The sequence below is a fragment of the Euprymna scolopes genome, chromosome 5 (assembly GCF_053919585.1).
Source record: "Euprymna scolopes isolate OS-2025 chromosome 5, ASM5391958v1, whole genome shotgun sequence".
In the NCBI taxonomy this organism is placed as follows: domain Eukaryota; kingdom Metazoa; phylum Mollusca; class Cephalopoda; order Sepiida; family Sepiolidae; genus Euprymna; species Euprymna scolopes.
In genome coordinates this window covers 10355797-10369805 of record NC_136486.1, presented here as the reverse complement: position 1 = coordinate 10369805, position 14009 = coordinate 10355797, and the positions used below count along the sequence as shown (strand labels likewise).

Sequence of the window (14009 nt, the reverse complement as noted above, 5' to 3'; positions counted from 1 at the left end):
AAATATTGAAAAAAAATTATGTTTTATGTACTCGCTATGGAATAAAGTTTTCATAAAAAAATCACTTAATTTGATCAAGTATATTTTTTTTACAGAGGAAAATCAAATTTGAATGTGATTGATCTGATGTTTTTGGGTTTTTTTCCAATCAGCTTTGCACAAAATCGGATCCAACGATGCCATTTCCTGGTTTAGCAATGCAAAAATACCCTAAATCAGTTGTAGAAATCTAGACAATACTCAAAAAGAAAAAAAATATTGACCAGTGTATTGGTTAAATAAATTGTGAAGTAAATGTGGATGCTAATAATGCATTTTTTTAAACCAAGGCAGTTTCGTTGGGTGTCCTGATGGCTTGGCAGACTGATAAGAGACTCAAGGCATTTTGATGAATAGTGGTAATGGAGAGGCGCTTGTAAAACCAAATCAATTCACAATGGTCCCTCATGTGGCACATTATTAAAATTTTCCTGTTGGAAAAGGCATGCATGGTGAGGTCTGTCACTCCAGTTGTTTTTATGGTGATCAGATGAAACTCAAATAGTTTGAAAAGATCAGTAAATTTTCATTCTGGTTTTCTACTGACTGCAATGGCACTGGTGGGTGTTGCACACTCTAGAATCTGTATGCAGGGCGATGTCGAATCTCAGATAATCATCATCAATTGTTTTTTTAACAGTTAATAATGTCAAAGCTATTAGCCATACATCACTGTGTGGTAAACTTATAGTTTGAAGGCAAGCCAAAGAGTATTTCTCGATTTGAACTTGTTTTTTTTTTTTCATTCTTTTGAAATCCATTTTAGTGTTGAAGATGAACTTATTGAAAACAGTGCAGGGCATATGTTTTTCTGGAAAGGCAAATCCAAGGAAGTAAAAAAAAGGGAAGAGGTGTTGGTTTTGCTATCAGGGCAAAGATTACATCTCAGAACAACCTTGTGGAATTACTGATCGAATCATGTTACTGAGGGTACCTTTATTTTGTGACCATTACGTGTCAGTTATCTCAGTATATACCTCTACTTTGGATAGTAGGCAGGATGTAAAAATACGGTTTTATCAAGATCTAGGGAAATGTATCAAAGGGATACGAAAAGCAGATAAAATTTTGTTGGTTGGAGACTTTAATGCACAGGTTGGAAGTGATCACAACACCTGGGGTGTCTTAGGAAAATATGGCCTTGGTAAGGCAAATGATAATGGGATTCTTTTTTTGTAGTTGTGCACTGAACATAATCTTGCAGTATGTAACACCTTCTACATCAAGAACCCATTCACAAGGTAACTTCGATACACTCTGGATCAAAACATGGTCATATTCTTGATTATGTCATCATGCACAAGCGTGATATTCAGGATATGTGTACTGTAAGAGTTATGTGGTCGAAGACTAACACTGATCACAATCTTGTTTGTGCCAAACTTAAGTTGTGTATAAGGAAAAAGGTCAATGGAGTAAAACTGCCTAAATGCATTGATGTCTCCAAGTTACAAAATAAGGCAGCGTATGAAACTCTTAGGACCTCAATTATTAATATCTCATTTGACGGAATTTGGGAATGATTCAAGTCACATGTATATCAAAAAGAAGCTGAAATTTTGGGCTTTAAGAAAACCAAACATAGGGATTGATTTGATGAAAATGATTTTACAATCACCGAGAAGAAAAAGGTTCATGAGATATGTTTGTCTTCTAATGGATCAGCTAAAATAACTGCAGAAAAAGTGTATAAAGAAGCAAAATTAAAAGTACAACGTGAGACACAATGAATGAGGAACAAGTGGTGAGCCAAAATGTCAGCAGACATCCAGACAGATCATGACCACCAAAATTCCAAAGATATGTATTACAAAATCAGACAAGCTTTTGGGCCACAGTCTCCAACATTGGTATCTGTGAAATCCAAAGATGGTACTGCTCTGTTTAACAATGTTGAGGGGATTGTGGAATGATGGACAGAACATTTTTGAGATCTTTTTGATAATCTGTCTGAAGTAAATGATATAATTATTGATAATCTCCCTCACAAGGAAGTTGTTGATGAGATGATGATTGATCCCAGCGTTGATGAGATTAAAAGCACATTACAGAGATTAATAAGGGAAAAGCACCCGGACTTGATGGAATATCTGTTGAATTATTGATATTTGAAGGTGATAGCATTATCAATGCAGTTCATGCACTCATTCTTGCTGTTTTGCATGGTAGTGCTATTCCTCAAGATTGGATTGATGCAATAATTTAGAAAAGAAAGGGGCCAAAATCTAAGTGTGGTGATTATAAAGAAATTAGCTTGCTTGAAGCAGTGGGAAAGGCTTTAGCAAAAATGTTAAATTGTTTGCTGAAATGGATTTGTTCCTCTATCATCCCAGAGAATCAAAATGATTTTAGATCTCGCTGCAGCACAATAGACATGATATTCTCTGCGCGAAAACTAATGGAAAAATATATGAAGCAGCAAGTGTCTTTGTATCAAGTTTTTGTTGATCTAACAAAAATTTTTGATACCATCAATCGCAAAGCACTCTGGAAGATTCTTAGAAAACTAGGCTGTCTTCCAAGTTTTGTGCAGATGTTTCAACAGTTACACCATAATATGACAGCCTGAGTGAACGAAAAGGATCTCTGTCTGATCCAATTTCAGTTGAAAACTGCATGAGACAAGGTGATATCCTTACTCCTACATTAATTTCCATATATTTCGTTGTGATGCTGGTGCATGCTTTTAACAATTGCGATATTGAGGTGAAGTTTGTACATCAGGTAAACTTTTTAACCTTAGACGTCTCAACACAAAGTTGAAAACTTTTCAGAACGTTGTTCTTGAACTTTTATATGCAGGTGATGCAGACCTTGCTTCACAATCAAAAGCGGTGGATTTACCATCAGCCTCAAGAAAACATATATATTCCCCTCCTATAGGAATGCCATACATAGAACCAAACATCTTGGTTGATGGTAAGAAGTTAAATATCACGGATAACTTTGTATATCTTGGTAGTACGCTAAGTAAGAACTGTACACTTGATACTGAGATAAATTGCATAATAGCCAAAGCCAGTACTGTTTTTGACAAACTGGAGGAACGTGTGTGGTCAGATTGAGTAATCACATCAAAATCAAGCTAAGTGTTTACGAAGCATGCGTTATCACTACGTTGCTATACGGGTCGGAGACTTGGACAACATATAGAAGGCATCTTAAGTTATTGGAAAGGTTTCATCAAATTTGTATTTGGAGAATACTTAATATTAACTGGAAGACTAACACCTGACACAGCAGTTCTTGAATGATCAAATAGTACTATTATAGAAATGAAAATTATTCAAAATCAAATGTGCTGGACTGGACACTTGGTTAGGATGGAGGACAAAAGACTTCCTAAACAATAGTTTTATGGCAAGATAGGGGTAAAAGATAACAACATAAACCAAGAAAAAGGTTAAAGGATTCTCTGAAAAATAACTTTTTTTTCTTACCACCTCCCATTTCGATTTAAATTTCTTATTGCTTTCTTATATTTTATCTTTTTACTTCAACACTTCCATGTGCCTTATCTGTTTCTTTTTTTTTTAAAATCTTTTATAAAAAACTGGAACTTCACTTCTCCATGATCTGATGGTTTTTTTCTAGAAGCTTTAATTTACCCTGGACATCTATAATTCTGTTTTCCCGTTCTTACGGATTACCAATGGACTCATTATGGATTTATCCTGCTCTGTAATTTACCTTCTTATTCATTGGAATTTTACCAGATTCTTTTTCTCCCTTTTTCCCCTGCTTTCTGCTTTCTTAGTCATTTTGAATCCCTATAAACTGTCACTAACTGCTAAATAACTTTTTTGATGCAAGTATGATTAATTTCATATTTGTAGGTTCTTTCAATGCATTAATCTGCAAAATTTATTGTATATAAAGCTCTTTCTTCTGATGAGAAAAATTGTCTTATTTTTTAAAACTTTGCAGAATGCGGTTTTTCTTGTTTATTTGTTCGACGTTCACCTGGCAAATTCCATTTTTAAAATTTTTCACACTTTTGTATCGATTTTCCTGGCTAAAATCTAAATATAGAGTTTCGCATGGGTTCGAATACCCTATATATTAAGTTTTATGTCTGCAGACCAAAAAACTTCAGGAGTTTGAAAGGCCAACTTTTTGACATAAATATATATAGAAAGTATTTACGATAACCTTTTTACGCAAATATAAATCATGTAGAATATTTGCATGAATATAATTATACGTAATAGTTAACTAAAGATGATCATCCCATAAAAAAATGAATAAACTAATAAGGAATTAATTAAAATTAATGTTTACAAGACTATGCAAATGAGCTAGATCTTTTGCAGATGAATGCAATTCCATGACCCATATATAACAAAGTTGTATTTTCTTAAAATCAAACAAAGGACCTTTTCTAAAATTTTATGTTTACAAATTTATTTTATTGCTTATAAAAAAATAAAATAAAAACACACACACACGATAGGATTTGGAAATCTTACGTTGCCGAGCTGGTTTTCCCCCACATTAAAAACGACCTTGTGTCACATTTTGCTTTCCTGGGAAAGCAAATAATTATCAACAGAAAAAAATGATTTTAATGTGAATAGTAATACATAAAAAAAGCAAATTTATAGGAGAGTGTGTGTGTGTGTGTGTGTGTGTGTGTGTGTGTGTGTGTGTGTGTGTGTGTGTGTGTATATTTGTCTACTTTAGCAGCAAGTTATTATTTATGCATGTCTGATTAAACACAACTGAGTTCTTCTTTATAGACGAATATAGAATAGAAAAGATTACCAACAAAATTGGAAAAAAGTGTTGTGTTTAATCAGACATGCATAATATATATATATATATATATATATATATATATATATATATATATGCATGTCTGATTAAACACGACACTATATATATGTACACAAGTATATATTTTATATAAATATATAAACACACACACACATATATATATACACATATATATATATATATGATGATGATGATTGCAACGTCTTGTCAGACGAGTGCCACTCCCTCAGACACTTATAGTCTATGAGCCCAAAAATGACTTCCATCGCTACAGGACCATTTTTATAGATAGGTCCCTGATGGAGTATCTTTACACAGATGATATTACAGAGTCTTAGCTTTGTACGACAGCTAAGTCTCTCTCTCGGTTCAAAATGTTGAGATCCAGCAACAAGCAAGAGCAAGATAGCCAGCAACAAGTTAAACTGCAGACCAGCTTAATGCGGGTACTGGTCTCCCACTTTATGGTTTTTTAAATCGGAGATTTGCTTCTCCTAGAAAGGTTGCCTTCACCACGGCTTACGGGAGCCCTCTCCACCCCAACACACACATATATACACACAAACACACATGGTGCTAGTTGGCCGTTAACCTCGAAAAAGGGTTCATTCCCCTTTGGAAGGTCTTGTTTTTAATCCTTCAGGGAGACTAGTCACCTTCCTCACCAAACAAGTCTGGTGGTGTATATATATATATATATATACACACACACACACACATATATATACATATAAATATATACACACACACACACACACACACACACACACACACACACACACACACACACACACACACAGTGCCAGCAAAAAGAAAGTCTGCACTTGTAATTTTTTCAAAAATTGCAAATTTAAGCTAAATTTAATGTAACTGTTTAAAGAACCTATACCTCATTTGATTAGCCTTTTATTCTTCTATAATTTTACCTGTTCATATTTGACTTTTAATTGAAATATTCTAGTGTTCATGTCAATATAAAAAATAATTTCAAATTAAGGAGGCAAAAAGAAAATCCGCAGCAACAAATTGGCTTAAAACCAGCTTAAATTATCGCCCCCTAAATTAGTTTCATATATCCACCAACAGGCAACAAAACATCTCTAATCGTAATTGTTGTTGTTCCAGATCATACAATGTAACATTTAGTCCATATGCCACAACTTTCTCTTAGTGATCGTCAGGAGCTCATTAATCTCCACCTTTCTGGTTTATCCAATCGAAAAGGCAGTTGCAGATTGAAATGTGATGAGAAAACGGTACAAATGACTGCAAAAGCACCAAAACACCGGCAGTGTTCGTGATGCCCTTAAATCTCGTTGTACTAGAGTTACTTCTAACAGGGAACGCAATGCTATCAAGATCCGCAACCTAAAAAACAGATTTGAAATGGTTCCTCAAATTCAACAACAGTGCAATCTTGTTAAAAAGTACTCTCTTTCTACTGTCAGATGCAATGAAGATCATAACTCTTCATATTGGTCAAAAGTTCTTTTCAGCAATGAAAGCAAGTTCAATAGACTAGGCAGTGATGGTAGGCAGTACGTTCGTCAGAGGAAAGACAAAGTATTTAATCCTAGGTACTCAGTTTCAACGCTGCAAGGTGGTGGAGGTTCAGTTTTGGCGTGGGGTGTTATTAGTACCAATGGTCCAGAGCCTATAATCTCTTGCAAGGTCGAATTAATTTGACCAAGTACATTAATATGTTGACTGAGCATTTTCTACCCTACTTTGGTTGGAATTTGGATGATAATTCATGCAGGATAATGCTCCCATTCACACAGCTGGCAATGTCAAGAAGTTCTTGGAAGAGCATGATATTCCGTGTTTGGACTGGCCTGCACAATCTCCAGACCTTAATCATATCGAAAACGTATGACATTACATCGAGTAACAGCTATGCAATGATAAAATTCCAAATTTGGAAGAAATTTGGATAAAAGTTAAAGAAAAGTGGGATGCCTTTTCCCCAGGATATTGTCTAATTCAAGGAATTCCCAAAAGATTGCAGGCTGTCAAATTGCAGAAGGGCTATGCTACTAAATATTAATGAGTTAACTGTGTTCCTGTTATATTTGTGTTGCATTAATGTCCTAAAGTTACATTTAAATAACAATTTTTCATTGTGTGGATTTTCTTCTGCCTCCTCAATTTGAAATTATTTTTTATATTGACATGAACACTAGAATATTTCAATTAAAAGTCAAATATGAACAGGTAAAATTATAGAAGAATAAAAGGTCAATCAAATGAGGTATAGTTTGTTTTAACAGTTACATTCAATTTAGCTTAACTTTGCAGTTTTTGAAAAAATTACAAGTGCAGACTTTCTTTTTGCCACCTGTATGTATATATATATATATATATATATATATATATATATATATATATATATATGCATATACCAGCAGTTCCGCCCGGCTTTGCTCGGGCCCTATGTACTGTTCATAACTTTATGTGCATATGTATATATTAAAAAGTGTTAATATGTACGGTAATGCCTTCTATATAATAGGCTTCCTTAACTACCATAGAGAAAAGTTGGTAGAGACTGCAGACGTCAATTTTTTTAAAACTTTGACCCCTTAATATTTATTGTTTTGGGCTTAAAATTGAAATGTTTGACCCATGTTCAAGTAACCTACATCTAAAATTTCAAGTGTTTAGACCTAAAATTGGCGGAGGAGTTTGGCAGAGTCTACAAAGATCAACTCTGTAAACTTTGCCTCTTGCCAGCCAAATTTTTAGCCAAAAACTGATTAAAAAGCTTGCTGCATGTCTGAATACACTTTACGTAAAATTTCAAATGTTTAGACCAAAAATTGGCATAATAGTTTGCTAGAGACCACCAAGGTAAAATCTTTTGAACTTTGACCTCTTGGAAGCCAAATTTTCAACTAAAAAGCAATTAAAAAGCTTGCCCTATGTTTGAATACACTTTTAGTAAAATTTCAAATGTTTAGACCAAAAAATAGCTGAGTAATTTGGTAGAGACTGCAGAGGTCAATTTTTTCTTAAATTTGACCCTAATTACGACCCCTTAACATATTTTTTTAAAGCTTTTTCATCTATTCTGTAATTATGATCCATTTGATTCTTGTAAAACAGTTTAATATATTTAGAGGCTGTTGGTTTTTTATTCTTATTCTGATACACAGCACCTTTTTTGGCAATTTTATAAGTTCCAAATCTCAGCGATTATTAATCTGAATTCAACAAATGAAGGCTACTCTGATGAGATGAGACATTCATTGAAAATCCATGGATTAAGGGAAAAACTTAAATTTTCTGTATTCTAATCTATATAATACTAAAAGTCTATGGATCTTGTATGTTTGCAATCAGATTTCCGGTTTTCAACATCCGGTTGCGCATGCGTAAATAGCAACGTCTTCAATCCGTTATTCCAATTCCGGAATTTTTATATCGCTTTTAATACAAACAATTTCATTTAATTTGATCAAATAGTTATTTATATATACAAATAATACATAGATTCATAGATAATTATAATATATATTATAAAATCTATTTATCTATGAATCTATTAATAATATGAAATATTACCCTATACAATTTATGGAAAGAAAACACCTCTCACTTTCCCTCTAATAGATTTCAACACTCCTACTCCCTCTGTTTTCGTTACGTACGCGAGAAATAGTTACGTGTATGTGTGAGAGAGAGAAAAAGAGAGCGATGTAAAACTGGATAGAGTTATCCCCCTTAACTAATGCAGACCTTTTTACTAGAGGGCGTTATTACAAAAAAATTTCTTTTTCTTCCCATGTTTTTTAAAGTCGTCTGCTTACATTTCCAAACGGAAAGCTGAATCGGTAAATGCACACATTTCTATTACATTAAATAGTGTTTTCCTTTACACAATGGGTACTGAATGTTTGCTTAAATTAAATGAAAAAAGTTACATTTTATTTTCATTTTCTATTTAAAAAGCCATTATTAACATGTGGAGAGTGTTTTTTTTTTATTATTCTGTACTTTCAACTAACAATTTCATTTAAAAGATGATATATCAAAATTTGAATTTAACTATAATAAGGATTATGATACCTGTTCAGTGCATAAGTATGACCAACCACTTATAATTCAGTAACTGTAATTTAAAAAAAAATAACAATTATAATAAACAGAACGACTCATAGAAATCTATCTATATTCTTTTTTCATTTTAATATACTTTCATAGAAATGCTTCTGTTATGTAAAAAAAAACTATTTTCTTTATGCCACAAGTGTCACGCTCATACATGAATTCCATAGCTAATATAACGTACTGACCCAACGGGTCACGGGTGGTCTAGTTAAACAATAAATTTGTTGTAAATTTTTAATTTACATAATTTAATTCAAAATTTTCATTGATTTTTATATATATATATATATATATATACACACACACACACACACACACACACACATAAAAAAACCCGAACTGAATGTGAGTTTAAAACACGTGTGCAGCAGTTTTAAATATATTTATTTTAAAATGTTAGCGTCTTAATGCCCCTTGAAAAAGTTGAGCCATATTTAGGTTATTCAGATTAAGCAGTCAATCTTTTAGTCATTGAATACTCGCTGACTGTTTTCTGTTTATGCCTGCCTAATCACTATTAATAGAACTCAGAGTCTCTTACTTCTCATGCTAATTACTGGTAGCCTAGAGATATCAGCTCATGGAGCCAAGGATGACTTTGTGATTGGATTTGAATTAGCCAACTGACATTAATCATTTCTTACACTGATAAGAATGTAAGTCTTAAATACATATATCTGTAGGTTAAAAATAATTTTTAATGTTTATTTTAAAATATTGTTATATATTACATACAGACAAAACATTTTAAACTACACAATGCAAGATAAAAGAAAGAAGAATGAGAGTAGGCGAGCCAAAAGTGGAATTAGACACATCAAACATCTGGTCAAAAGGAAGGGAAGGGAGATCGAAGGGCTGAGTGGTTAAATGGAATGCAAAAATACAAAACCCAAAAATAAAGATAGAAGGAAAAAGGAAGAAAATTTGAACAATAAAGTATTAAGCTATGCAAAATCAATGTTTATGATTTTGTAGCATCGTAATTGTAAATTGCTTTAACATCAAATGTATGCATGGCATATTTCATATCATTTTAAAACTATCCAAAAATACCAAAGTATCAATACTTTGACTACAAAGAACTAAAAAAAAAAAAAGAAAAAAAAGACAAAAGAAGCTTAGTCAGTTAAGAAACATTTTTTGATTTTGATTCTAGATGAAAAAAAGTTTGAATTTTTGTAACCATAATTTCCTTTCTTTATCTTTTAGGTCTGTGGAATCGGTAAAGTATCTGAGAAAATGCTCCGTGCCTTGGATATTGTCACTTGTTCCCATTTATACAAGCAAAGAGGGCTTCTTTATTTGCTCTACTCTGAAACATCATTTGAGCACTTCATGCGAGTTTCTCTTGGAATTGGATCAACACATGTAGAAAGGTAATCCTCATTATTTGTAGTTCTTTAAATTTGTATTATTCTTAACATAAATGTTATATTTACAAGCAAATATTCGATCAGAAGCAACATTTATGAACTTTAAAAAATTAAACTAAAATCAATTTTAAGGGTAAAGTATTCAGTAGATGTTCACTGAATTAAATAAGAAGCAATCTCTTCTTCAGATTACTGTTGATTAAACACCACGTTTTCAGATGAAAACACATTTGTTTTTAATTATTTTATGATTTTTTAGCAGGGAGCAGGTAATTTAGCCTAAACTTATCTGCCTGGTTTTTATATTTCCTGTGTATTCCTTCATTGTCCTAAATCTTTATTTAATATTGAAGCGCAATTTTGGTGGTAAATCAAATTGCAAAAATAAAAATGCTTGTTCAAAATAATATGATCATGTGGAAATTAACATATTAGTAAATTATTATATAAGACGCTTACTTACATGATTCATTAATCTGCCATTATTATTTTGAAATGTAATTAAAACAAGAAAAGTAATTCATAGTTTGGAATCTGTTTATTATCTAAGTAAAACTTGCAAATTATTTTGAAAACAATTTTCATCAATTTTCTATTTTATCATTTGTTATAATTTTGGGATATTTTAGTAATTTCAACATGGCAAGTAGATGATATGTGGAAATTATTATCACCACTTCCAATAAAGGCCACTTTGACATATAAAAACGTTACTGATACAAAGACAAAGAGCAACAAAATAAATGAGAAGAGAAAAGACTTGGTGGATAGAAACAAACAAACAATTTTATTAGGAAAAGTAAAAAAAGAAACAGTCGAAAAAAGTTCATGAGCTGTCTGCTGCTAAGATTTTGCTCTCCGCTACAAAGAAAGTCCTTTGTGTGGTAACAATTATGAAAGATATAGGATTTTTTTTTTAAGAAAGGTCCAAATACTTTAGCGAAGTTGAAAAGAGTTTTCTCCCTTTATTTGCAATTTAAGCTTACATTTGGTAATATTGTCTTTTTTTTAAATAAAAGTCCTTTTGAGTAGATTAGTTGAAATATCTGCAGACAAAAATAACTTATTATCTGAAATAATGTTCCGAGAGTGTTCTTTTATAACGAGGAATTTATTTTCTCATTTTCTTGAAGGAATAACTTGCATAAAAATACACATAATTTTTTGTATGATAATATTCTCTGAAGAAGCAAGAAGTCTGATAAAAAAACTTTCTCGTTCTTTCTTTGAGTCCAGTCAGAATAGAAATATTCTTTTCTTTTGACTTAGAAAAATTGCAGCTTGAAACGTATCAATTTTCTTCAGGCTTTAGAAGAAAATATCTAGTTATAGTGATGGATACAATTCAATCTTTCCTAGTGAGAATATTTTTCACATGTGTCTTCTCTCCTGCAAGCTAGTATTTTTCCCGACATATTTAACTGCCAAGTCCTCGACAGATTTCTTGGATTTCCTCAAAGTAAATTTCTCTCAGCGAGATATGAATTCGTTAGATAACTTAAACGCAATCACTTCAACATTATAAACTTTGCCAGGTAACTTATATGAGTTCGATTCAACATTTTAACGTCCTGTTTAGACCGAGAGAAGATAACACATCAACACATTTCAAATGTCAAGTCCGAACTGCCAACTTCAGCTTGAATTTTATCACAAAACACGGAATGTGCAGATCAATCAACAAGCAGAAATTAGTCACATGGCCAATAACATCAGTAGCAGTGAAGCAAACTCAAGAGAAAGGAATAAGAGGGGAAAAAAGAGAAGAAATATATCCCCAAAAAATTTTCTACAAAAATTGCTTTTTAATTGAAATTCAATTTCCGTTATTATTCCAAATAAGCACTAAAATGAAAATAATGAATGGAAACTTTTGTAATAATTGTTTTTAAAGTTAATACAAAATATGTTTGACCTGCTTTATGTCTTTTTGCATATTAAGTGGAAGTTTTAAAAACATTTTTTTTAGTAATCTTATTTGATTGTCCATTAATTAAATTAAAAAAAATATAAAATAAATAAAGTGGTGAAGAAATCTTAAAAATATAAATTAGGGTAGAGAGTCATTTTTTGTTAAACTTATAGAACAAAATGTATCATTTTTTAAAGAAATTGAAGAACTATTTTTTCAAAACACAATGTGAAAATTTGTTACTTGATATTATCATAAAAAATTAAAATAAAAGTCTGCTAATAAAAAATTTGTGCAGATTATTGATGTTTAAAGTCCATGCATTTCAGGTGAAAACACTATTATATACTTACATATTATGTCAAAATTAGTATAAATTTAAAAAAAATATGAAAAATGATCCAGTCGTAAAATAATTGCAAGTAAAAATGAAAATTATCAAATTTATTGATTTATAGTTTTATTGTATGAGGAATACGTATATACACATTACTGCAATCATTTTGACTAAATCATTACAATCCACCATTTTTTAGCACATGTTGGAACATAATTGTGGTTGTTAAAAATACATCTAGCACATCTACTGGATCAAATAACTTGAACTTTCATTGCCGATCTGCAGATATTTCTTAGATTTTTTACCTTTTCCGCCAACAATATCTATTATTCACTAGCCTGGGTGCCCAGCATTGCCCGGGTGGTTGGAGGTGTGTGTTGAGCAAAAAAAAAAAAAAAGTGGTAATAGGCAGGCGGACTCAAACCTGTACCGGGAGGAAGAAAAGAATGTGAAAAAAAAAACGTGATGTCTTTGCCGTTGCATCCATTGCCAAACCAGAAGTGGTGAAGGTTAGTTAATGTTAGTTAAGGCTAGTTAATCGAAAAGAGGGGGATGACTTTCAAAAATATTGGCAAAAAAAGCATTCACCTCCCAGTAGAAAAGTCCCCAGTTGAGGGTGAAGCATTAATGTTTTTGGCCATTTTTTTCTATATTTGTCATCTGAAGGGATGAACTTCAAAACAATGTCGATCTCGTGAAAATCCGTCACCTCTGTTGAAAGTTTTAGGCAGGCATATAAACATACATACATACATTTAAACAGACAGGTGAGATTTATATTATAGACTAGTAGGGGTGCCCGGTATTGCACGTGTGTTGGGAGGCGGGGTAGATCAAAACAAAATTGAAACTAAATAATAAGTGAAGTAATAACCCTGTTTAAATATTAAAAAAATGTTAAACTTGTTAAAAATAATCGGAAAAATAAAAACAAAAACACAGCAAAAAAAAAGTTTTGGGAGGAAGGCAGGCTCGAACCCAAAGCCTTGAGGTTAATAGTCTGATGACTTAGCATGACACCACGAAGGCAGAGACTTGAGAACAGCTGAAAATAAACGTTTAAAAACGCATGTGACTGAATGTCAATGTATGGTTTTCTAGGTCAAATATCATGCCATTGTAGTAGTAGTAGAGAAAACGAATTCACAGCGTGAATTTTGTAAGATAAAAGTCGCTGAAATAAAAGATATTTACGACGTCATTTTGTAAATCTTCAATATTATAATTTAAAGAGTATATAAGGTTTTAAGACATAGTACCCCCCCCCCCCCCGGAGAACTCCCACCAAAAAAGGCTTTGGCGGACATACAGAAAAAAATGCACACACACACACACTAACACACATTTTACCTTTTATATATATAGACTAGTGGAGGTACCTGGTGTTGACCGGGTGTTTGGAGGTGTGTGTGCTCTTAAATCAAAAAAAAAGTTTTGGTAGGTAATTAAGATCGAA

At 32.2% G+C, this 14009-nt stretch overlaps 1 protein-coding gene across 2 annotated transcripts in view; it reads left to right on the top strand.

Moving 5' to 3' along the window:
- LOC145276703 (uncharacterized) overlaps nucleotides 1-14009 on the top strand; it is a 212177-nt gene that overhangs the window by 60757 nt on the left and 137411 nt on the right. For both annotated transcript variants that reach the window (XM_080127897.1, XM_080127898.1), the window contains one exon: nucleotides 10138-10304. In XM_080127897.1, coding sequence (XP_079984023.1) covers nucleotides 10138-10304 — 167 coding nt within the window. The remainder of the gene's footprint in view (nucleotides 1-10137; nucleotides 10305-14009) is intronic.